This window comes from Danio aesculapii, chromosome 25, assembly GCF_903798145.1.
Source record: "Danio aesculapii chromosome 25, fDanAes4.1, whole genome shotgun sequence".
In the NCBI taxonomy this organism is placed as follows: domain Eukaryota; kingdom Metazoa; phylum Chordata; class Actinopteri; order Cypriniformes; family Danionidae; genus Danio; species Danio aesculapii.
Window position 1 is genome coordinate 17,768,663 of NC_079459.1, and position 26,862 is coordinate 17,795,524.

General features: G+C 35.7%; 2 protein-coding genes across 7 annotated transcripts in view; both read left to right on the top strand.

Annotated features, from left to right (window-relative positions):
• celsr1b (cadherin EGF LAG seven-pass G-type receptor 1b) overlaps positions 1-8,813 on the top strand; it is a 119,253-nt gene extending 110,440 nt beyond the window's left edge. For both annotated transcript variants that reach the window (XM_056451503.1, XM_056451504.1), the window contains exons 34-35: positions 197-467; positions 3,824-8,813. In XM_056451503.1, the coding sequence (XP_056307478.1) occupies positions 197-467; positions 3,824-3,848 (296 nt within the window). In that variant the 3' untranslated portion in view covers positions 3,849-8,813. The remainder of the gene's footprint in view (positions 1-196; positions 468-3,823) is intronic.
• A 3,354-nt stretch (positions 8,814-12,167) lies between these two features.
• The window catches only part of gramd4b (GRAM domain containing 4b), a 56,773-nt gene continuing 42,078 nt past the window's right edge, over positions 12,168-26,862 (top strand). For 2 of the 5 annotated variants that reach the window (XM_056451549.1, XM_056451551.1), the window contains exons 1-2: positions 12,172-12,676; positions 21,738-21,945. In XM_056451549.1, the coding sequence (XP_056307524.1) occupies positions 12,648-12,676; positions 21,738-21,945 (237 nt within the window). In that variant the 5' untranslated portion in view covers positions 12,172-12,647. Of the gene's footprint in view, positions 12,677-12,786; positions 12,924-21,737; positions 21,946-26,862 lie in introns of those variants that run through there. The other 3 variants (XM_056451554.1, XM_056451550.1, XM_056451552.1) reach the window with 3 other exon arrangements.

The following is a 26,862-nucleotide window of genomic DNA, read 5'->3' on the forward strand; positions in this document are numbered from 1 at the left end:
ATAGTAATTTTATTATTATTATTATTTATTATTATTATTATTATTGTTATTATTATTGTTTATTAGTAGTAGTATTATTATAATTTACAATTATTATATTATATTATATTATATTATATTATATTATATTATATTATATTATATTATATTATATTATATTATATTATATTATTATTTTGTGCTTCACTTTTATTAGGCATTTTGAAGAACAAGATCACGTATCCTCCTCCACTGACAGACAAGAACATGAAGAACCTCTTGAGGGAGAAGCTCAGTGACTACAACCCCCCCCAGATCTCCCGTAAGACCCCGTCACCCGGCTCAAACGAGGGTCTTCGCTCAGGACCCGAGCCACCCAGCATTATCATCAAACCACCTCCAGTACCACCCAAACCTACCCTCAACGGCCTCACACTGGACCTGACCACCCGTCCCGTCACCCTAGCGGATGAAGACTTCCATTCAGAGTCAGTTTAATGTTAGACAATCATCATTTCCATCCATTTGTTCTAGGGCTGTCTGTTTAACATAGTTTAAGTCCCCCTGAAAGCAAGTTTGGCAATCAGTATGTGAACAATAATGTTAAACATGGTAAGCTATAGTGTAGCTCAAATGTTTTGTTTCCGCTAAATGGTATGGTTCAGTATAGTACAGTACAGTATGATTTGGTATGGGTCACCCTGAATGGATCAACCTATTCATATTAGACCAGTGTTTCCCAACCCTGTTCCTGAAGGCACATCAACAGTACACATTTTCAACCTCTTCCTAATCAAACACAACTGAATCAACTCATCAGAACATTAGAAGACACTCCAAAACCTGAAGGTCATGGGTCAGATAAGGGAGGCATCCAAAATATGTACTATTGGTAGGCATGTGCCGCTATAGGTTTCTACGGATTGATCACAGTAAGATCACTGTCTTGTGATCATTGCTCTAAAATATAATCTTTTCTAAATGTTTGGGTAAAAAACAAGAACTTTTTTCTGCTTTGAACACAATGGCTGTATCTGAAATCACATACTTACATACTTTAGTATATACTATGCTAAAAACAGTATGGGAGCCTAGTATGTCCGAATTTATAGAGTTCGAAAAACAGTATGCGAGAAGTACCCAGATGACCTACTTCTTCCGGCAAGATTCTGAAGTGCATGAATGAATGGGAGTGAAGCGACAAAACTGACACGGATATGACATGTGATGATGACAAAATGGCATCTGTAGTACATACGAGCTCCATTCATACTGTATAGAACGTACTTTTCTAACAGTCAAGTCAAATTCAAACGTAGTACCTGCTGAGTAGTATATGACAGCCAATATATTTTATTTTGAGAAACATTTATAATATTTTGGAACAGTAAACATGTCAGGCTAAATGATTCAAATTGAATCATTGTCTTCATTAGTTTCAATAACACATTTTTTTACAATTTAAAACGGCATCTTTGGATATTTTTTCTGCTGGAGATACTGTTGTCTTAAAAAAAATGTAAATAAAAAATCTTACACATGCCTTTTGTAAGATTAAAATTTTGCCGGTTTTAAAACCTTGACTTTTCCAAACCGCTGTAAACCTTGAAAACGGTTATCATCCCATGCCTAACTGTTTGTGTGCCTCTAAGAACAGGGTTGAGAAACACAGCATTAGACACTTGGGTACCAAAAAGTACTTGACAGTGGAAACGGTTAAAAAAGCATACTGAACTGTACCGTACCAAACTCTACCGCTCAGTGGAAATTATATTACTTGCAGTTTTTGGCCTTGTCCACACCAACACTGCTATTTTCAAAACCCCAGTTTGGCCGTTTGTCCCCACCAATGTTGGGTGAAATTAGTTACAAAGTATCCAGTTACTGTAATTAAATAACTTTTCTGCTGGAAAGGGAAAGTAATGGATTACTCATCATTTTAGGTCATTTAATTACAGTAACTTTTTAAATATTTGTCTTTAAAAACTGTTTATAAATTTAGGAGTCCTTTATAAATCAATTCAAAGAAGCAGATTAATTTCCTGCAATATATATATATATATATATATATATATATATATATATATATATATATATATATATATATATATATATATATATATATATATATATATATATATATATATATATATATATAGCCAATAGAAATAAAATGTTGCTTAAGGGGGATAATGATATTAAAATGGTTTTACCTTAAAATGGTTTTAAAAAATAAAAAAATGATATTATTCTAGACGAAAAAAATATATATTTTCAATCATTAACATTAATATAAATCAATATATACAGATGAAGTCAGAATTATTAGCCCCCTAAATTATGAGCCGCCCTGTTTATTTTTTCAACACATTTCTGAACATAATAGTTTTCATAACTCATTTCTAATAACAGATTTATTTTATCTTTGCCATGATGACAGTAAATAATATTTTACTAGATATTAAGACACTTCTATACAGCTTAAAGTGACATTTAAAGGCTTAACTAGGTTATTTTGGTTAACTAGGCAGGTTAGGGTAATTAGGCAAGTTATTGTATAATGATGGTTTGTTCTGTAAATTATCAAAAAAAAAAATAAATAAATCAAAAATTGTATTTATATATATATAGCTTAAAAGGGCTAATAATGTTGACCTTAAAATGGATTTTAAAAAATTATAAACTGCTTTTATTCTAGCCAAAATAAAACAAATAAGACTTTCTCCAGAAGAAAAAATATTATCAAACACACTGTGAAACTTTCCTTGCTCTGTTGAACAAGAAGAAAAAATTCAAAGGGGGGCTAATAATTATGACTTAAACTGAATACATGTATGTATGTATGTATGTATGTATGTATGTATGTATATATATATATATATATATATATATATATATATATATATATATATATATATATATATATATATATATATATATATTCAGTTTAAGTAAATGTATATATATACACACACACAAGTGAATATAACAGCTGCTTACGAAACAGTAAAATCTTTCTTAATTATGTCAATATATGGTACATATGAAATATTTTGTCAGCAGTTTAAATCATTTTCTGTTTTTAAGCTGTATTATTAGTGTTTTAAAAGGAAGGAACTCACAAAAAAACTGTACATGTGGACATGGCCACAGTTTCTTATTTTATAGTTTCACAGTTTTAGTAGATTATTTTATTAAACCAAATAATTTCATATTTTAAACAGAATTAAATTACATTAATGGCATTTCCTCCAACAAAGAAAAATCTGTAATCATTTATGTTTTCATATTAACTGTGTCATTTCAAACCTGTATGAGTTTTTAAAGCTACTTTAATGTGTGAATGTCTGCTTTTCGCATTTAACACATTAAACAAGTTATATTTTGGGGTTTAATGTCTTTAACTTTTGAATTGATTGACAGTGGGGTGACGCAGTGGCGCAGTAGGTAGTGCTGTCGCCTCACAGCAAAAAGGTCACTGATTCGAGCCTCGGCTGGGTCAGTTGGCGTTTCTGTGTAGAGTTTGCATGTTCTCCCTTCGTTTGCGTGGGTTTCCTCCGGGTGCTCCGGTTTCCCCCACAGTCCAAAGACATGCGGTACAGTTAAATTGGGTTAGCTAAATTGTCCAAAGTGTATGAGTGTGAATGTGTGTATGGATGTTTTCCAGGGATGGGTTGCAGCTGGAAGGGCATCTATTGCATAAAAAATGTTCTGGATAAGTTGGCGGTTCATTCCACTGTGGCGACCCCAGATAATTAAAAGGACTAAGCCGAAAGGAAATGAATGAATTGATTGACTGTCCTAGTTTGCGCTGAATGTTAAACCTTCATCTTTCTCTTTTTAGTGGCAGCAATGAAACTTCAATCTGACTCTTCTGAAGGATGAAGGAACTGAAAGTGCTTTAAGGAATCGGTTGCCGGATCCGAAAAGCACAATATTCTCCTGCTCTGAAGTTGTTTTAGTATTTATAAAGATTCATTTAATACAAATGGAGGCTGGACGCAAGGTATCCCAGCTTCCCAAGTTCTACAACAAGTCCACATTGAACTGGACGAGGACAGATAACGTTTCTGACATTGTGGATTTGGCGTTATTTTGATACAGACTGATTTGTACAGTTTATTGCGGAATTCATCGGTCACGAACGAATGACTTGTGACGTGTAAGTAATGTTTATAGATGCATTTTGTACTTTAGATGTGTATTAGGTTTGTTTGTATAATTCTAAATTAGGATTTCATTGTGATGCCAATACTGAGTATTTATGTTTACGATGGTATTTTCTACAGCACTATTTTGAATGTGTTCATATTGTGGTTTTTTATATTATGCATTCAATTGTAGCTTAATTTGATGTAGCTTAAAGGGTTCATTCACCCAAAAATGAAAGTCTGTCATAATATACTCAAGCTCATGTTGTTCAAACACAACACACCTGCATTCATCTGTCAACACCGATTATGATATATATATATTTTTAATAAATTTTGAGATTTCTGTTCCTGTATTGAAAGCCTATTCACCCAAAACTCATTTAAATGTAAATTAATACCAATTTGTATTCTGTCCATCTTATGAAGTGATCATGTCTCTATTGTACATGTCTCTTGGGTTAAACGGCTTGATATATATTTGATATTTATTTATATATATATTTTTTTATGCTAAAAGACTTTCAATGGAGGGACAGAAATCCTAACACTTGATGAACAAGTCATATAGGTTTGAAAGAACATAAGAGTGAGTAAAATGATGACAATTTTCATTTTGTTCTGAACGAACTCTATTTTCTTTACCCCACTCATCTTTCAGATGAATTATCGGTCCATCATACATCATTTCTGTCGTTGGGTTCAAAAGACAGGTGTATTTTTGCAGTTTTTACCTCTGACAGTATTTTCCAGCCTATGCCCAGCATGCCTCAATGTCTCTGCCAGTGCTGTACATAGACAAACAGTGTTTTGTTACATTTGCTCCACCTCTAAGGGTACGTTAACTCTTTACATTTCCTTTGTGGGCCAGAAAATGCACGTTTTTGAAAATGAAACAATTATCACCTCTATTTAAACTGCAAAATTTATATTGTGGCAATAGTATACATTTGCATCATGACATCATATGCATGTGTATTATATATAATCTCATGGCAATTCGTAACGTTTTGATTTTGAGGCCAATTCGATTAAATTTGTACAATCTCATTAGTAAGTTTTCAACCCAGGCTCATTCTGATTACGTACCCCTATATACATTTCTGGAGAGTGCAAAATACCTCCCAGGAGCTATGTTTTATTGCAGTTTTTGTTTTCACGAATCTGACAGAGGCCGCTGTGTACTTTTTCAAATCTCAATTTCTTTCACGAGTGCCATTCGCACCTGCTGTTCTCACGTAAATCCACCAGAGGCCGCTGTTGACTAACTCCCAGACTGACTGACCAACCGACCCATATCCCCACCCTCCCCCTTCCCTAAACCCAACCAATAGTATTTTGAAAAGCACCGACTGACCCGCCCACATCCTTTTCTAAACCCAACTGCAGTGTTTTGAAAAGCAATCCAGAAAAAGAAAAGCCTCCTGATTTTTTACTATGTTTCAGATTTTACCACATTCTTACACGGTTATTTACTTGTTTATTTTTTTGTTTTTGACTTCTGTTTTTGTCTTACCTGGTTTCTGAAACTGTTCTTCACCGGAAATGGAACAGCATCATACCGCCTCATAGCGTTCCTTTAAAAGACAAAATGCAGCCATACGTAGTTCTGGCTAAATAATTCGTGATCTCCAGAAACGTATATAGGGCTACATTTTTAGAATGAGCCTATGTTGTAAGTTTTGGTTACATTTTCTTATCCCCCAATTGTAAGGGTTAAAAATTGCAAGATTTCATATTAATTAAATCATATGAATTTGTACAAGTTTTTTGGCAATATTTTTCCGTAAGATCACGCTTGTATTATGTGTTCAGTCTATAGTAGGGATGCACCAGAGTAAAAATTCTGGGTCAAACTTGTAGTAAAATGTAGTATGCTCTAGTCTAGGCCAACAACCCAAAACCGAAAATGCTTTGTAATAATTGTGTATTAAAGAGCCCTTATTACGCATTAAAAAGGGTCATAATTTGGTTTTAGGGGTCTCCAACAACAGTCTGACATGCATGCAAGCTCAAAAAACACTTTCATTGTCTTCTAGTATGCATTTTTTTACCTAATTATCCCAACGACTCCCATATGATTCGTTCAGCGATTCATTTATTACCAAACCCCTCTTTAGCGTGATGCTAATTTGTGCTAATTGGTCCGATGACCCAGTCTGCTGTGATTAGTCGACTGCGATCAGCGCGAGACAGAGAGAAATGCCCGCCACGGCTTATCAACAATATTGAAGTAGTCAGAGTGCAGAGTGTATGTGTGAGCCCAATGCAGGAGTGCATTAAAGCAATGCAGTTTAACACCAGCGTGTTGCTGTATTCTTAACCATAAGTAAAAACAGTGACACACACTCAGTATTAATTCATACAGCGCTAAAAGCTGAACTATTTGAAACTTGACTGCCGCACGTGAGTAGGAACAGCTGACGGTGGCCATAGCAACGACAAATGGCATATGATTGCAAGCTCACAAACATAGTTAAATTCGTGAACAAAGCGATACGTGTCACATTTCCGATGTGGCGTTAATCCCCCTTTGTAAGCGTGTAGATTGCTGAAGCACTCATCAGAAAAATGACAGGAACACAGCACAAGGCTGGGGCTATAATGCTGAGGTATTTTTGCAAAAATAAACTTTAGCCACTGACTCGTCACAGCCTCATCTTTGGGTAGGGAAAATAACACTACCTTTCCCTCACACGTCAGAGCACAGCATCTATGCGACTTGATTCAACCGGGATCTGCTACAGTGTTCGTCTTCCTCTTTTACTTTCTACAGTGTTTGTGGCCAGGGGGGGTTCAATTTTTCCAGGTCTGCACGTGCAACAAATGGGTGGGGCCATTTGAGTTCCGTATTGATGTCACGCCGACACAGCTAAAGATTCGTTGCCGTGGCGATTCATCGGCGAGTCGACTCTTTCATAGATGAATCAATATTTTTAAACATGGTGCACTTTCAGATTTAAGCCTTGGCTGGATATTTCACTTCACTTAGAGCTGAGTTACACACTGTATGGAAAGTCATTTTCAAAAATCTATAATAGGGGCTCTTTAAAAGTTAGACATTTTGAATTGAAATCAATAACATAAATTTTATTGTTTAATTTAACCACATTTTATGATAATTATTTTTTTAGGGGTTTCCACCTTTATTATACAGGACAGTAGAGAGTATTGACAGGAAAGCATGGGGAGCAGAGAGAGGGGAAGGATCGGCATAGGACCGCGAGACAGGAATCAAACTCAGGTCGCCGTGAGCACTGGAGTGCATGTGTCGACGCACTAACCAACAGACCACTGGCACCGACTTAACCCCATTTTATTGACAGTAAAAAAAAATCGGCGTCATTGAGAAGTGCCATCTTTCCACCGTTGCAGTGACAGCACAGTACTGCTATTGGAAGAACCAGGAAAAAATATACTGCATAGAAAATGAGAAATGTCCTGTCGGCGTGTTATTTTGTACTTTGGTTTTCTGATGAGCATGTGCGGTTCATCCATAGATACGTCTGTGTACATGAGTGGAATATGCACAGTGTAAAATATTGAGCTAATTTGAACTTTGACCGCTAGCTGACGATGCGTTTCCCGGCTCCCCTGTGCAGTGTTTGGCTCATGGATTTTCTCTTTTGCTCAAAAAAACGCATTTTTGGTCGATAATTTTTAGCTGCAAAACATTTGGTGCATCCCTAGTCTATAGATATGAAAGGAGTAGGCCGAGTAAAGGCTGTTGAATCATTAGAAAATAATGCACAATGTGGCGATGTGGCTATGACATGAAGCAGAGTGACAGTTACACCACGGCTGTGCATTATTCCCTAATAATTCAATAGACCAGAGTCAGTTATTCCACTTATACCATGGTTACCACATCTCAAGCCAATGTTCGGACATTTTATTTAAAGACATTTGTCAGGTTTTTGTCCTCAGACTGCCCCTGTGTGAAGTACTTTCCCATACATCTCATCCAAAATGAGATGTACAGTAGGCTGTGAAATAATTAAAATTATTCAGCGTCGTGATATTAAACTTTAAAGCGGTCAAAATCTGCCTAGAACCTCTTTAGCTGTGTTCATCTGAAAATAACTGTACACCTTAGAATAAGCAGCAAGCATTCAACAGTCCCATAGAATAAACACGAGTACTTGACGACCAAAATAACAATGGAGGACAACAAAACTAAAGTAACATCGCCATCTACTAGCCTGGCATACATAGTACTGTTTTTGTTTTTGCAGATTTGTATGAACGGGGATCATTTTGACAGTGTTGTCTGTGCTTAAAAAAGAAAGAAAAACTTCTTTATGTTTTTAGTACTTTCATTATTGTGTAATTGTACCCTGAATAACAAGGAGAGAATCAAACGTGTCCCAAAGTGCCTGCTGACTGTTTTATAGCTCTGCCAAACTTCTTGTGTAAATACATATAGACTGAGGAATTCAGGGACTAGTTCTTTTGGTTTGACTTGTGTTAAAGGTCAATCTATGTGAAAGTGATGTCAGGTCAGTAACTGTAATCTCTTAAGGGTAGAATTTATTGATCAATATGTGAACAGACGTTATCACATGGCATGGATTAAATGTTTGATGAAATACCTCCATTGTCAAAGCTATCTTAGATAACAGCATGTAAAATAAGGTATTTATATTCTTATTATTCGCACTGATAGTACATTTGAACATTGTAAATAAAGGAATTTGAAAGATTTAATTAAAAAGCATTTAGGGTCATGTATCTTTTTTGTCTCGGTAAACAAAAAATAGTAAGCATAATGTTTTTAACAAGCACCAAATCAGCTTATATTACTGAAAGATCAAGTGATACTAAAGAGAATGGCAAATATTTTATAACGGAATAGAAAACTGTTATTGGAATATTTTTTCACAATAGTACTATTTTCACTGTATTTTTAATCGTAATTTTCACATAAATGCAGCCTTTGTGGGCTAAATTGGACTCCCAAAACTTAAACAAGTAAAACAGGCTTCATCATTACGAAAGTAACATTCGTGCTGTTGGCACATTGATTATTACCAGATTACCATCTTTAAACTATGGTTACTGGTTTAAATAACCGATTTGTGGGTACAATTGTTTAACAATAATGATTTTTTAAAATTATTTGTGTACACACGTGTATGTTAAAATGATTATTTTATTTGTAAAAGAAACCATGACACATTTTCTGTGAGGTCTTCGCAAATGAAAAAATACTGTAGTAATTTATAGCAAATACTGCAGTGTTTTTAAACCATACTATAGTAAATTACTTGAATCTGTTGTGGTAATTCTACAGATGCTATGGTAACACAACTATAGTAACATACAGTACATTCGGAAAGTATTGATAGCACTTTACTTTTTCCAATTGTTTATATGTTACAGCCTTATTTCAAAATGGATTAAATTCATGTATTTCCTCAAAATTCTACACACAAAACCCCATAATGATAATGTGAATAAAGATTTTTTGAAATTGTTGCAAATGTATTAAAAATAAAAAAACTGAAAAATTACATGTACTGTACATCAGTATTCACAGCCTTTGCTCAATATTTGTTGATGCACCTTTGGCAGCAATTACAGCCTCAAGTCTTTTTGAATATGATGCCACAAGCTTGGCACACCTGTCTTTGGGAATTTTTGCCCACTCATTCAGTGTGGCACCTCTCAAGCTCTATCAGGTTTAATGGGAACCGACAGTGTACAGCCATTTTCAGATCTCTCCAGAGATGTTCAATGGGATTTAGGTCTGGGCTCTGGCTGGGCCACTCAAGGACATTCACAGAGTTGTGAAGCCACTCCATTGATATTTTGCTGGTGTGCTTTGGGTCATTGTCTTGCTGGAAGATGAACCGTTGCCGCAGTCTGAGGTCTAGAGCACTCTGAAGCAGGTTTTCATTCAGGATGTCTCTGTAAATTGCTGCATTCATCTTTCCCTCTATCCTGACTAGTCTTCCAGTTCCTACAGCAGAAAAGCATCCCCACAGCATGATACTGCCACCACCATGCTTCACTGTAGGGATGGTATTAGCCTGGTGATGAGCCGTGCCTGGTTTTCTCCAAACGTAACGCCTGGCATTCACTCCAAAGAGTTCAATTTTAGTCTCATCAGACCAGTGAAATTTGTTTCTTATGGTCTGAGAGTCCTTCAGATGCCTTTTGGCAAATTCCAGACGGGGAGTGGCTTCCGTCTGGTCACTCTACCATACAGGTACATACTGATTGGTGGATTGCTGCACAGATGGTTGTCCTTCTGTAAGGTTCCCCTCTCTCCACAGAAGAACGCTGGAGCTCAGACAGAGTGACCATTGGGTTATTGATCACCTCCCCGACTAAGGCCCTTCTCCCCCGATAACTCAGCTTAGATGGCCGACCAGCTCTAGGAAGAGTCCTGGTGGTTACAAACATCTTCCACTTACGGATAATGGAGGCCACTGTGCCTATTGGAACTTTCAGGGCAGCAGAAATTTTTCTGTAACCTTCTCCAGCCTTCCCCACCCTTAGAACAAGCCTGTCTCGTAGGTCTACAGACAATTCCTCTGTCTTCATGCTTGGTTTGTGCTTTGCACTGTCAACCCTGGGACCTTTTATAGACAGGTGTATGCCTTTTCAAATCATGTCCAATCAACTGAATTTACCACAGGTGAACTCCAATTAAGCTGCTGAAACATCTCAAGAATGATCAGTGGAAACTCAATTTAGCTCAATTTAGAGCTTCACAGCAAAGGTTGTGAATACTTCTGTACATGTGATTTTAAGGTTTTTTGTTTATATAAATTTGTAACATTTTCAAAAAAAAAAAATTCACATTGTCATTATGGGCTATTGTGTGTAGAATTTTGAGGAAATAAATGAATTTAATCCATTTTGGAATAAGGCTGTATCATAAAAAATGTGGAAAAAATTAAGTGCTAAGAATTCTTTCCGGATGCACTGTAAATATATTACCTGATACTGTTTTTTATATAATACCACAAAACACCACAGTTCACTGTGGTACAAACTAAAGTATACTACAGTACTTATTAATTTATCAGTTCCCTAGCTAATATTACATTATGCTGTAACATTCATTTTCTTCAAGCTTAGTCCCTTCATTCATAAGGGGTCACCACAGTGGAATGAACCGACAACTTATCCAGCACATGTTTTAGATAGCGAATGCCTTTCCATGTAACCCAATACTGGGAACAAAGAGTTGTACATTTTATAATTTATACAGTATAACACACTTGCTATAAAATGGTCTAAAAACATTATATTTAGTATAAATAACTTTAGTATTTTTATTTTAAGGCACTTGCATTTATGAATAGTAAATTGCCCTCAAAATTAGAATACTATTCAATACAAATTGAATATGAACATCTTCCCCTAATAAACCAAAAATATACATATTTTTTTAGAAAACTGGAAAGACAACTTGAAAGAAACTTTTAGCCACCCGTCAATGTGTTCTCATTTTAAACATTTTTATTTGTTCGATTGTTTTTTATTGATTTATTCACATATTATTCCTTAATAAATAATATGTGTGTTGAACATTTATTTTATATTTATAGGCTTATATATTTTAGCCGTCATCACATATTACTATCAACCCACATGAAAACCACTGCTTTAATTTTCCAAATGGAATTTTGGTTATGCTATTGTTATAAATCAAATTTAGGAAGAAGTTTAGTTTATTGACAAAATTAAATTGATGGAAGACCCTGTAGTGTCATGTGTTTATATGTCTTCTGTTTGATAATTTTTTTCTTTATTTTTTATTATTATTTTATTTATTGATTATCTTCATTAGTTGTGCTCTCTCCTGTAAATTTAGATGAAAGTGTTTATTTAAAAAACAACATTGACCTGTTCTCTAGCGCAACCTAGTGGACTCAATCCTCAGTCATAAACAGAGGTAACTGCAGCGCAAACACCCTAAAACGAGTCGAACCAGACCTGTTACATCTCAGTCCAATCTCAAAGCGAAAATTGACGTCAAAACAAGTCCACACACATCTAAACATACACCCTCGGTTTTGCTTTCACCCTCATGACGCATAAACTTTTAATCATGGATTGACAAGAGTTATGGGATTAATCTCCACCACCTCACTTGTTGAGGCTCACTAGGCCCTCTATTGTTGACATTTCTTCGAAATATTGAATTCATTCAAGCTCGCTAGCTGAAGACAAGTCTTGAGCGTGTGTTTTTGGTCTGGGGCGACTGTCAATCATCGGCCCCTTTAAGAGCGTCTGTCGCTGTCATTGACGAAATTTCCTGCTGTGAAGTGAGTGAGTCTCTGGATATCAACAACGAAGTGAAACCTACTGGTGATGGTTTGCAGTTTGCACGCGGGTTTTTGTGCGCAATAACGCTGGAAATTACATCTGACAGCTCAGGGGGTCGCATTGGTGGATCAATGTATCTACTCAAGCATTTTACGCTGGATTTCTCCTCAAGCTGGTAGCAGGTGGTGGCGGTGGCGGCGACGGAGGAGCTCTTATATTGATGCCTTCCTGTTAATGAAACTTAATTACGAATTGCGTGCTAGGTAGGTAATAAACTTTCTAGCCCCTTTTCTGAATGTTAATCTCTTTGGCGGGCGGGGCGCGTTACAATGTATTACGCTTTTGTTACATTGTTGCATTCGGTTCCACAAACTCACCAGAGCGCGCGCGGATCGCGGAGAAGGTGCCCCCAACATTGCTCCTGGTTTCATGGAAATACGTTTATTTCGCAATGTTCATTGATAGATTACATGGTTTGACGTGACAGCTATGCCATAGTGTGAAGAATAGGTAAGTGGATTGTTTGAAATATTGAGCACGCGCGCGCCGCCATTCTTGTAGATCGATTTATAAGATGTTTCGAAAGGCTTTTTAGGTCAAGGCATTAATCGGCAATCTATTAATGGTGCAACTCTGTCAGACCTCGATGTTTTATTGATGAGGTCCAACTTGAACCGCACGGCGAGGTGATGAAGATGCACAACCCCGGAGCTTCCGAACGCGTGAGGAAAACGTGCTTTTGTGTGTTTTTCTCGTTTTACTATGTGTAGAAGGTGCATAACATTGCTGTGACATAATATGCTGCAGAGGGTGACAATATGGGGGGGGATGGTGGTGTTTGGGGAGAGTAAATGGAGATGTCTAACACAATGCCACTGAGTATGGTCGAAGGGAGCTTAGAGAAAAGGCTTGGCCGCTCAAATGATTGCCAGAGTCGGGGAGAGTGAAAGGGGAGTCGGCCGGTGGCGTCAGTGTGGATAAAATAGTTGTGGTAGTCATGGTGTTTACCCATGATGTAACTCTAATGGGTGTAAATATAGAATTAGGATTTGCTTTACAATAGAAGGTCGTTTGTGTGTTGAAGTATATAGATGAATATCTTATTTTAATTGTACAGTATCTACTGTAGGCTACTATCAAACAGGGAATGCTCTCAGTCAAGGTTTTAAATAAGCTTACAGTAATGTTAATAAAACGTTTAAAAGAGTTGGTTTTAAAAACGTTAGCTCAATTTTATTAAGGCTTGCATTTAGGACTGGGTGATATGAAAAAAAAAAAAACTGTCACCAATAATATTTATATTAATTGATGTTAATAATATTCAAAGTAGATATCAGTTTAAAGGCACAATATGTGAGAGCGTTTCATTCAAATTAGGTTAGGTTACTTTATTTATACCCAAAGGCAGATTTGGTTTGCGGTCAAGTGTCCTCATTTCAAAACAAAAAAACTTACATAGTGGCAACATAAACTTACAAACACTCACAATGGAACATATTTAAACACTAGAACATATTTCACTGATGTATGCATTTACATTATCCCAAATGTTTAAAATAATGTTCAAATGCAGAGACTAAAGCAGTTTTAACTTTTGACACAGACTGTGTCCTGTGGTAAAGTCTAGATGGGATACAGCTGCTGATACTTATAGCAGTATAGCATAATTTTTGTGACAATGTACAACAATAATTCATGTTTTTACAATGGGTAAATTTAGGGTTGGGGTGGGGGAAGGCATTATTAAAATACAATTTAAGGTGTAATTAAATAAATTCAATTCATGTTTATTTATGTAGCGCTTTTACAATGTAGATTGTGTCAAAGCCGCTTAACATACAGTTGTAAAGTCCAGATTTTAAATAATATGAATAATACTCCGTATAATTACTGTTTTTACATTAGTGTGATGGGTTGGGTAGACGTTAATGAAATACAATAAATGGGTAGTTTAATAAATAATATAAATAATTCTTCCGGCTGCAGCTGTATCCCTTCCATCAACAACTGTGTCCTGTGTCACCATGCTAATGACATCACACACACACACACACACACACACACACACACACACACACACACACACACACACACACGCACACACACACACACACACACACACACCCTTTATAGAAATCAGGAAAACACCAAAGTTGCCTTAATATGTTGTGTGTTTTATTAGACTGCATAGAGCAGCATTATAACAGAACGTGTGAAATCAAAATTCACAGTGTTTATTTTGCTAGCGCACATTGTTATTCTTTTGATGAACAATTAATCAGTGCTTTCGGTTCACATTGACTTTAAATGTATTTTGTATGCTAAAACAGTGCTGATTCTTCCTCAAGTGATCATGAGTGGTAGAACCGGAAGTGGTGGACTGTGGCAAAATAAAAAAAATTCGCCGCTTCAACAAATTTTACACCTACTCTGCTTCAAATAACCACGATTATAAGTTTTGATAACTTTAGCTCGTCCATGAGCATAATTTCTAGGATGTAATAAAGACCACAACTACTACAATTCACACTTAGTCACAACATCATCAAAATACACCTTTGTTTGTTGTGAAAACTTGCCCTCTAGTGGCCGGAAGTGACATACAGTTCCTTTAAAGTCAGATTTTTGTTACTGAATGAAAGTTGTGTGAATCAGACTGCTCACTGTTGATTTAATATAGTTCTTTTGTTAAAACCGTTCTGAAGTATATTATTTAAAATGAGAAATATTACTAAAACCTATATTGAGTAAAGACTTTTTGCTTAACAAAATATCTTCAAGTGATGCGTAATGTTAACTGTACATTCTCAGCGAACAGAGGCAATGTTATCAGAATATTGACTAACATTCTGGCAAGGTTTTCTCAATGTAATGTACAAACATCCATGTGGTAACACTGATAAACATTTGTTCCTCTCTTCAATAATGTGTTTCTGTTCTATAATAAAGCATTCACGTTAATAACGAAGTTCACCTAAAAGTCTATATTTGCTGGGAATATTTGCTGGGAATTTACTCAACCTCAGGCCATCTATGATGTAGTTTATTAGATTTTTTTCTTTAGTAGAACATTAAAGAGAATTTTTAGCTGAAACTGAAGTTGTTGGTGTTACTAGGCAAACCGCAAGACTGTTTACAACAGAGAGGAAGGCTGCATGTATTGCATTGTTGATCAGAATGGTACTTTTGCTTTTTCTGGATGCTGCCAAACATGTATATAAAAAATCTAAATTATGTTTAAGAAAAGTAAAGCTCTGGCTACTGTGTTTTTCTAAGGAAAAGCATGCCATTTTAATTAACCACAAGCAATATCACCATATTACCGTGCAGCCCAAGATTGGTTACTTACTGAAGCTAAGCAGGGCAGAGCCTGGTCAGTAACTGGATTGGAGACCACATGGGAAAACTAGGTTGCTGTAGGAAATGGTGTTAGTGAGGCCAGCCTGGGGCGCTTAACCTGCAGTCTGTATGAGTCCTAATGCCCCATTATAGTGAAGGGGACTTTATACTGTCAGTGAGCGCAGTCTTTTGGGTGAGACGTTAAACTGTGGACCTGACTCTCTGTGGTCATTAAAAATCCTTTGGCAATTCTCGTAAAGAGTAGAGGTGTAACCCCGGTGTCCTGGCCAAATTCCCTCCATCGGCCCTTACCAATCATGGTCTTCTAATCATCCGCATCCACCAAATTGGCTCTATCACTGTCTCTCCACTTCACTTGTAGCTGGTGTGTGGTGAGCGCACTGGCACTGTTGTCCTGTGGCTGCCGTCGCACCATCCAAGTGGAGGCTGCACACTGGTGGTGGTGTGGAGAGATCCCCCCCCCCTCCAATGATTGTGAAACGCTTTGGGTGTAGGGCCATACATGATATATGCACTATATAAATACACATTACTTACTGTACTTACAAGAGTTTCATACATACTGCAACTTTTAAGTGAATAATTATAGGCTGGACATTCATAAACATGAATCATCTTCCAGTCCTAGCATTTGAATTCTTGAGCAGACAAAAAAAGAAGAATATTATTTTTTCTTTATGCTGATTCAGAGCTCCTATTGGATGAGGCATTTTCATGAATAGGATTTGGGATTCTTGTGCAGACTAGTGAAGAGAGGAAACATTTAAACTCCACCCTGAACAAATCAAACTTGCTTAGCTACTTGTGACAACTATAATTTAATTTCGAAGATCAGCTTCACTTCTTGAGAAGTTGTTATTGTGTGCAGCGTTTCTTCAGAAAAATATTCAGGCTCAGAACATACAAATTATGCAAATAAGTGTATTTTTTTTTACTTTGTTTTTTTTTTCATTAGCTTTTTATCTCTAAGTTGGATCATAAAAATTTGTTTAACTTACGAACCAGAGTTAAGCTTATTTATTAGCTTTATTATTATTTATTAGCTTATTTATTTGAATACTAAAAATGAATGTTTAAAACTTACAAAACAGACTCAAGCTTATGAATTTATTTTCATTATTTTATTTTATTATTTTGATCTGATTTTTACACCTTTAAAAAAAGTTTGCCATATATTTTTTTATAATTTAAATGTTGTATTAAAATATGGTTAAATATGATGAGAAACCTTTAGAAGAGACTTTATTAGACAATCTAGTACCATATAATACATGATAAACTGTCTACAGTCTGATTGTTTATCATCTATTTTTTAAATATAAACTAAAATATAAATTAGTTCAATTTAAAAAATGGAATAAAATATAAACCAAAATAATATTAAAAGATATTCGTATTAAAAACTCAAAAAATGAATAGAAATGGTTAAAAGAAAATAACTTTTCACAGTCATAATGTTGCAAATGAAATTAATTGTTTTAAATGATCATTAAAGTAGTTGTTTGCTATGTTTCGAGGGTTCTAAAAAGTGTGCATTCAAGCTTGATGATTCAATACACTTTGCACCATGTGCCATTTTTGGGTGACTTGTCCGATTTATTTTCTTACAGATAGAACATAAGACAAAGGGATGTTTTTATTGCACCACAGGCCTGATTTACTCTATTGCTTTTCGCAAGCAACACTTTTTACAGCAAGAGGACATAATTAGTTTTGATATTGAACACCCTGTCATAATTTACAAAGAAACGCTGCGTTCTAATAAATTTAAACATTGTAAATCTGACAAACTTAGACAGGGGTGATAAATACCATCCGCTCAAGCTTTTTCCCTTTCCCTCTCGAGAGCTGCATGAAACGTCTGCTTATTGTCAGAAAAAAAGTCCCTTTTTAATTCACAGGATGCCAAATTTAAGCAGCTTGAGAAGAGGTGGGCTGGCGTTAAACCTCAGGCCTGTCATTATCATGTACAGCATGTCTGAGCTCTAAAAGTGAAATCAAAAACGGGCTCTGAGGTTTTGAGTGTCCAGGCACGCATTCGACTGCTTTGTTCCCAGGCCTGCTTTGTTTGCTGTAAGGTCAGCTAACTGCAGGGAATGCAGAGTTCGGGACACCAAGAGCATTATTTTGTAACCCGCTGTGGGCCTTTGGTTCCTGGAGAGTTTTTTTGTAAATATAATCCAGTCACATGTTGCAAAGCTGCGCTCAGCATTGCCTGGGAAAGATCTTTGAGATGCTGCCTGCAGAAGAGTACAGTAGTTCATGACCCGTGTCTTTGCTTGAGTTAAACAGGATGCTTCAATTGAGTAACAATTAGTGCAATGTTAAGATTAATGGCATAGTTCTAAAAAGTGCATCCACAGTTTTAGCATTATGTACCTAAGCTAATGTTGTTCTTAAAGGCATAGTTCACCTAAAAAAATAATTCTGTCATTAATTACTCGCCTTAATGTCGTTACAAACCAGAGACCTTCATTCCATAGACAGCAAGTGTCTTGATCTGTTCAATGTACAGAAAATACCAATGTTAAAGCATTAAAAAGACTTTAAGATGTTTTCTGTGTGTTAAAATGGCTAACACCATTCTAATCCAATATAGCAGTGTTTCCCAACGCTGTTCCTGAAGGCACACCAACAGTACACATTTTCAACCTCTCCCTAATCAAACACACCTGAATCAACTTATCATAACATCAGAAGAGACTCCAACACCTGAAGTTAATGGGTCAGAAAAGGGAGACATCCAAAATATGTACTGTTGGTGTGCCTCCAGGAACAGGGTTGGGAAACACTGCAATATAGCATACTATAAAGATGCCAAAACATGTTAGCCATCTATTGAGTAGTGGAAATATACACATATGTCAAATATACATGTAAATAAACACGTCAAATATGTCCAATATCAACCGATATGTATGTACAATATTTTCATTTCATTGAATCTGTTGATTCGGTTCATAAATCCACCCTCAATAACTTGTTCATGAATCAGATGTCACATGAATGAAAAAAAAAAAAAGAACAGATAAGTCACTATCGCCTCAAGACTTTAAATCAGTGTCTGGTTTTCCTCGTCCTTAATCAGATGTGCACAGACTGGTCTCACTGTTGGCCAGAATGACGGAGAGGATCATGGGGCTTCTACCTCTGACCCACTTACTGTACAGAACAGGGTGCTGGACCACACTTGTTCCACATCAGCTGATCTCTTTCAGATTGAAGCAATTCCTCCCAGCGAGTCCAGTAATGCCTGTAGTTCACAGACCTGAATACCCAGTGCTCAGACTATTGTGTAAGCGACTAACTGTCAGTGGCACATTATTCCTGAGCCAAGAACGGCTGGCTTTGTTTCACTCTTCTGATGTCCCCTTGTAGAATATGGTGATGGACTTTCAAATGAAGGATCTTTTTGCATTCTTAATATATCATGGGACTTTACATGGTTAAAGGAGAATTCACCCAAATATGAAAACTGAGTCATTTACTAGCTTTGCTGTTGTAATTCTTTAAGGAATGGTTGCTTTCTTTTTTTGGAGTAAGTGTGTTTCGAATTGGCATTTTCACTTTCATGGCAATGAAAAGGTTATTAGTCAGAAATTTAAATGGCATAATTTAATTTATACTGATGCAGCTAAAGTTAAACTGCCAAGCCTAAATGTTGGAATCTAATAAAATCACAAGATAACACAACCAAAAATAACTCCGATGTTTTTGTGTGCAAGTTGTGAGTTTGCCTACCTGCACGCTAGCGCTGCAGGATATTGGAAAAAAATGTCCTTGCAATATTTTATTTTTTGCGATACACACTGCAATATTGAGTATACTTTCCCTAGATAACATTAATGACTCTATTTGAAAAAATAAATAAATAAATAAATAATTAAAAAAAAACTCATTTGTACTCATCGGTAAACTCATAAAAAAACTCATCGGTACTCATTTGAATTGAGAAAATACTCGTTTATGATCACTTTTTAGTCATATCACACATTAAAGTGAGTTTTATATAAAATGATGGTGTACACGACAGTCTCTGCACTTGCTGCATCACAGACATCAATATTTTAACAATTTATAAAAAATGAATCCCTTTCTGGCCATCTGATATTAGGCATGGATATATAAATATTGCGATCGTGATTTTCGAATGTATTACATCATTTTGTAGATCTTTATTATTACCATTTGTTGAGTCTCCCCATACAGTTTGATGTAGCGATTGGACCCTTAAGCCGCTTTGCGTGACGTCACACTTAATAAGTGGGTAGTCATCTTTATATACCTAACTACAATTAATCTTTCTTAAATGTTTACATTATCAATTATTGTGCAAAAATTCTTCAATTGGCTTAAAATGCTTACTTTTAATTTTTGGTAACATTGTGAAGTCACTGCAAAGAGTAACCATAAATCATTCATTCATTCATTTTCTTTTCGGCTTAGTCCCTTTATTAATCTAGGATTGCCACAGCGGAATGAACCGCCAACTTATCCAGCATATGTTTTATCCAGCGGATGCCCTTCTAGCTGCAACCCATCTCTGGGAAACATCCATACACACTCATACACTACGGACAATTTTAGCCTACCCAATTCACCTGTACCACATGTCTTTGGACTGTGGGGGAAACCCACACGAATGTGGGGAGAGCATGCAAACTCCACACAGAAACACCAACTGACCCAACCGAGGCTCGAACCAGCTTACTTCTTGCTGTGAGGCGACATCACTACCTACTGCGTCACCGCATCGCCCACTATAAATCATGTGTTTTTCAACTGCGGCTACTAGTCAACCCTGACTCCACATAGCAAATCTTGTGATGTGACTATTGCAAATGCACTCATTGTGATATCAATGCTGTAACAATATATTGTGCAGCCCTACTGTATTCCTATAATGGCAGCAATTCAACTTTTTATACACAAGTATCACAGAATTTTTCCATGTGAAGTATTATTGAACAAAAATCTTGACCTTGACCATTGTAACTTGACTCTAACTTGCCCAGAAAGAGTAGTTACAGTTGTTAGAAGATCAGTAGAAACAAAACATAAAATACAACTCATGTCCATTTTTTTTTCTCTAAGATAAATATATTTGAGCTCATCAAAGCAGCAAATCAGTAACTGTGATCTGACAACTCTATCTTTGTCCATTGTATTATGTTTCTGTATAGGCCTGTACGATATATCACATATTTATATGTGATATATTGTAAATAGGCACATCATAATTGTTTGTGATTAATGGACATACTGGTTTTTTTTATTTAACAATCTGTAACATTTAAATGCTGAAATATGACTAAAGATTTAAGCCATGTTAGGAAAGCAATAAGGTGGCAAAAAGTATTGTTTTGTTTTCCTGATGAGTCTTGATGTTTTCAGATTGATAATACTATACCAGGGGAGCAAAGTGCTGGTGGTTCTTACACCATTTGAAATTATTATTTTTTGCAGTCGTATAACTTTTTCAAAAGTTTTGCTTTATTTTTCTCTGCATCAATCTGAACCATGTTGGTTATATCATTTAATACAAATATCATATTGCATATTGAATATCACATTATTTAGCATGCTATCATATATCAAAATGTTCTTCAATATCGCACAGCCCTTCTAATGTGACTCGTATAATCTGACCGTAATGTGATACTTTGCCCTTTTTTTTTCATTTCTTTTCCTTTTATAGTGCGGATCAATGTAAAATCCCATTATATGAACAAATACTTGCACAACTATTCTTTTTTCAATTGAACAATAAACAACAGAATTATGAGGACTATAAATCATTTTAATTTTAAGGTGAACCAACTCTTTAATATGTGCAGCACAGATAAGAAAAGCCAGGGTTTGGTCTAAACTATGATATTCATCAAGTATTGCGCGATGCATTTCTTCATCGCTGTACGGTTTCATGTCAACACTCTGTCTCACAAGCTGCTTTTGTCCCTCCAGGGTTGCCACCCGCCATGTTAAGATAAAGACACAGATCTCTGTGCTGAACATGCTAAAGCGATTGGATAAGATAAGGTTCAGAGGACAGAAGCGAGATGAGTTCCTGGACCTTGCCGAATCCCCCAACGCATCTGACAGCGAATGTAACGATGACATCCCAGTAAAACACCGGAGCTCCCTCAAAGATACAGAAGAGCAGCGAGACCCTGTAAGTGAGGTTTTCTTTGTCTGTGAGATTATCTTGGGAGAATCTGTCAGGAACTGCTGAACGCATCTTTTTCTATGTGGTTAAATGTTGTTTTGACTCTGTAGAAAAATGTGAGTCATTTTGAAATGGCTCTGACCTCTATTTTGCAGATTTATAAACTCAACCATAGCATTTTTGAACAAAGTAAATCAAAACAAAAATCTAAATTAATTTTATTTTCTGAATTCCAGTTCCTTGTTATTTCAAAGCAAAAATGGATCCTACTTTATATTAGGTGGCCTTAACTACTATGTACTTGCATTAAAATATAAATACAATGCACATACTGTGTTCATAATATATTGCAGAACACGTCTGCTCTTGAGATGGGATATGGGTAAGGTTGGGTTTAAGGTTGCCTTTAGGTTTAAGGGTGGGATAAGGTGTAAGGGATGGTCAGCATTCGCCTTAAAAGCATAAGAACAATGTAAAAACGTGTATTTACACAATACCGTCATTGTAGCAAGTGATTTCAGTGTAAGTACTGAATATATAAGTTAAAGCCCCCTAATATAAAGTGGGACCCAAAAATGTTTTAATCTTTTTACTGTAGTAAGTCACTCAGCCCCTAAAAAGTATGACTTAATTTTCGCTGATGTCACTTAGGCCATTCATGCTATTAGATATTTAGCCATAGTTTTTGGAAACATTAAGATCTGCTTATTTTCATGAGCTGATTAATTCAGAGTTGGTGAAATTGTCAAAATAAAACTTACTTAGGCCGTCCTAAATATTTTTAAAGGAATTTTCTAATTAAAATAATAATATACTAATATATACGTGTGTGTGTATGTATGTATGTATGTATGTATGTATGTATGTATGTATGTATTCCAAGTCAGAATTATTAGCCCCCATGAATTATTAGCCCCCATGTTTATTTTTTTCCCCAATTTCTGTTTAATGGAGAGAAGCTTTTTTTCAACGTATTCCTTAACATAATAGTTTTAATAACTCATTTCTAATAACTGATTTATTTTATCTCTGCCATGATGACAGTAAATAATATTTTACTAGATGTTTTTCAAGACACTTCTATACAGCTTAAAGTGACATTTAAAGGCTTAACTAGGTTAATTAGGTTAACTAGGCAGGTTAGGGTAATTAGGCAAGTTATTGTATTATGATGGTTTGTTCTGTTGACAGTCGAAAAAAAAAATTAGCTTAATGGGGCTAATAATTTTGACCTTAAAATGGTTCATAAAAAATTAAAAACTGCTTTTATTCTAGCCGAAATAAAACAAATAAAACTTTCTCCAGAAAAAAAAATATTATCAAACATACTGTGAAAATTTCCTTGCTCTGTTCAACATCATTTGGGAGATATAAAAAAAGGAAAAAAATTCAAAGAGGGGCTAATAATTCTGACGTCAACTGTATATATAAACAAACTACAGTCGTAAATTAAACACAATGGAGCCATTGTCAAAATGAAATAAACCATGCTCTATGGTTTTCTGGCGAAAGTAACCATACTCTGGTACAGAAACTGAATAATCAAATGTAAAATAACACTGCATAGTCTTTATCATGTAAATGCTTCAATAAAATTTAACTTTATTAAACTTCTTTATGTACTACTAAAATACTTTCAAATGCTCATATATCCACAGGCCTTAAAAAAAAACATGTACATGATAACTTTTACTCCATTATGGTTGCATTCTGCAGTGTCTCCACAAATCTCCTTTGTTTTGACCTCTGGACATCTATAATGCCAACTCAACGCTGCATATCTTGCGATGTGACTATTGCGGATACACACATTGTGATATCGATGCTCAAATAATATATTGTGCAGCCCTAATTTACATTGTATGTAAATTTCAGAACAAAAACAACAAGGCAAAACAATGCAATTTCATTCATTCATTTTCTTTTCGCCTTAGTCCCTTTATTAATCAGGGGTCGCCACAGTGGAATGAACCGCCAACTTATCCAGCATATGTTTTACGCAGCAGAAGCCCTTCCACCTGCAACCCAACACTGGGAAACACCCATACACTTATGAAAGTTCAAATAACGATAAAAAATCACTTATCTATGGGCTTTCATGCAATACTTGCCAATATTTATTACATCATTTGTGTTACTGGGATATATATGTATGTGTATGTATACGTGTTTGTAAATATATATCCAATATAAAATTTGACTGGGCTGACTTTTTCTATGATACCTACTAGTCATAGAAAACATTTATTGCAAATAAATAAAAATATTATTGTAATAGATGTTGAATGATTGATCAGTTCAAATATATATATATATATGCTATTCCAAAACAACAAAAAAGTCTTCTTAATTGTAATCAAAGTCTGATACATAATTTCACTGCATCACATTCATAGAGGCTATTGGAAATCAACCAGTAGTTAAATTTATTTATTTTGAGCAATTTACTCTTGGCAGATCATTTCAGGCTGTCCGCGGTGTCTTAAAGTCTTAAATTCACTGAAATATTGCCTTGTAGGTCTTAAATCATTTTAAACGGGTCTTAATTTTCCTTTGTGCATGTAAAGCTACCCAATCGATTCAACACGCATCCAATCTTCAACAATACATCTCTATTTATAAATAATACTCATGGTTTCCAAAATTCATTCCCGCCACGGTTGCATTACAGCTTCTCGTTCAAAACATTTAGTCATTGCGCTTTTTTTATAGTGTGTTCTAGTCGCATCAATTTTTAAAAAGGTAAGTGAACTATAATAGAGCAAACCTTTCTGTAATCGTTATTTGTTTAACACTTTAAGGTTATAGGCTAACCTGTAGCCTACATTCTGACTGACTCCCTGACAAGAGCACCTGACAGGTGCCCGATGCATTAAAGCCAGCAAACACGACGTAGCTTTCAGTTATGATCATGGTTATGATGAACACAGTTTTCATACTTCTTTTATTTATAGAGAAAGGTCTATGGCTCTGCATACAATGACTTTATCTTGGTGGAGTTTATAGCCAGTTCACTTTACTTCAGGACGCATCATTGCCATTCTGTTGGGCTATTGGAGACATTCATAAATATTCCTAGCAAATCTAAGTTAATAAATGTTGGAGGCATACTCATTACATAAGCGAAAGCTGTTCCACAGGGCCCCTGAACACGTCTATTGGCATGCGCTACAGTGTTTGGAACCATACTATAGTAAAGTAATACTATAGTTCCTATGGTAACACAAGAACTGCAGTAATATAAATGTAGATTTCTACAACTATATAGTATATTTTACTACAATACACAAGAGCAGACAATTAGTGCATGAGTGCACAAGAAGTTTTGTGCAGAAACAGAGGAAATCGGCGTGCGAGCAACGAGATTTGCACACATGCATTACATAAATGCATTGTCGACTTATAATATTGCGCTCATTACATTGGTAGTTGAAAGATCTGTGCAAAAGGCCTGCCACCACAGCTGGAAAAAATCCTGGAGGAAACACTGAATACTATAACAGTTTGCTGTACATACAATTAGTTTAAGATTTTATTTTTAAAAAGTTTTTTTTAGTATGTATATTATAATGGATATCATCATGAATTAGTATGTGTATTACTAGGGTCTGCTTGTTTTGACACATTATTTTAAATATGTGGCTAAGAAATAACTAATTACATTTGCTTGTTGATGGGGCCATTAAAAAAATCCTCAGCTTTAAGCTCTATATATGTCTAAAATTTAATTTTTGATGGTCTTAAAAGGTCTTAAATTTGAGTTCTTAATTTACGGTCTTAAAATCTCAAACTGAAGTCCTGGAGGGCCGCAGCTCTGCACACCTTGATAATTTGGATTAACTGTGTTTGATTAGGGTTGGAGCAAAATATGCAGAGCTACGGCCCTTCAGGACTTCAGTTTAAGACAAACTACAACAACAACAACAAAAAACCCAAATTCTCCATAATTAATGTTTTCTAGAGCAAATCTCTTTAACGGAATATTAACTAAATCTTTATTTTGAAGCTTTATGAACAGATACATTAGAAAGAAACATTATTAATCATAATAATAAAATAACATGTTTTCCCATCACTTGCTTCCACCCAGCATTTACTTCCTGTGTTGTTGCGTATCACGAAGAGGCAGACAGCAAGATTCCCAAAGGACATTCAGTTCACACATCCATTATCTCCACTGTGTTTCTTCTGTATAAATGACCTCTTCCTGTTGTTGCAGCTGAGATTGCCCTCCGTCTCTCACATCCACACTTCTTTGCTAAAAGTCTTCCTGTGTCTGTTTGCTTCTGATGCCACCCTGTGTTCAGCCACTGACCTACTGCTAGACACTTTACTAGAGAAGAACTGATGGGAAACCACACTCTGACAAAATGATGTTATTAAGAGCAGCCTCCTTCAAGCGTGTGTTCGAAGAAATTGCATTTGCTGCTTATAATTCAATAAGCCCAGGAAGGCTCACCTAAGAGATCTGCTGTGTCTCTGGAGGTTTCTAAGCCGGTCAACATTGTTAAATCTGCCGTGCTGGCGTCCGGTTGTGACAAGAGCCGTGATTTGTAGAAACCTGGTTCTGCTGAACTGCTAGAAGACAACACTGTAATGTCTCTAGCAAGCTGAAGCCACAGACAAGTAACATCTTAGGACTTCTAATGGATGATCCTATTTGTATTGTTCGATTGATTATGATGTCCACTAGACTGTCATTTTAATGTTTAACATTGGACCTTAGCAGCTACTTAATGTTGACATTTGTAATCAGCCTTAAAAACGTCTAAGCTTCTCATAATTATGTTGAATATTGAGCACAAAACTACCACCAAGTATAAATTATAAAATGCTAGCAACATGTAACATTGACAGTTTGCGTTGTCCTCACATGTGAGACATTAGTGTTAAAGTAAGAAATCACTTTAGTAATGTGTTAAA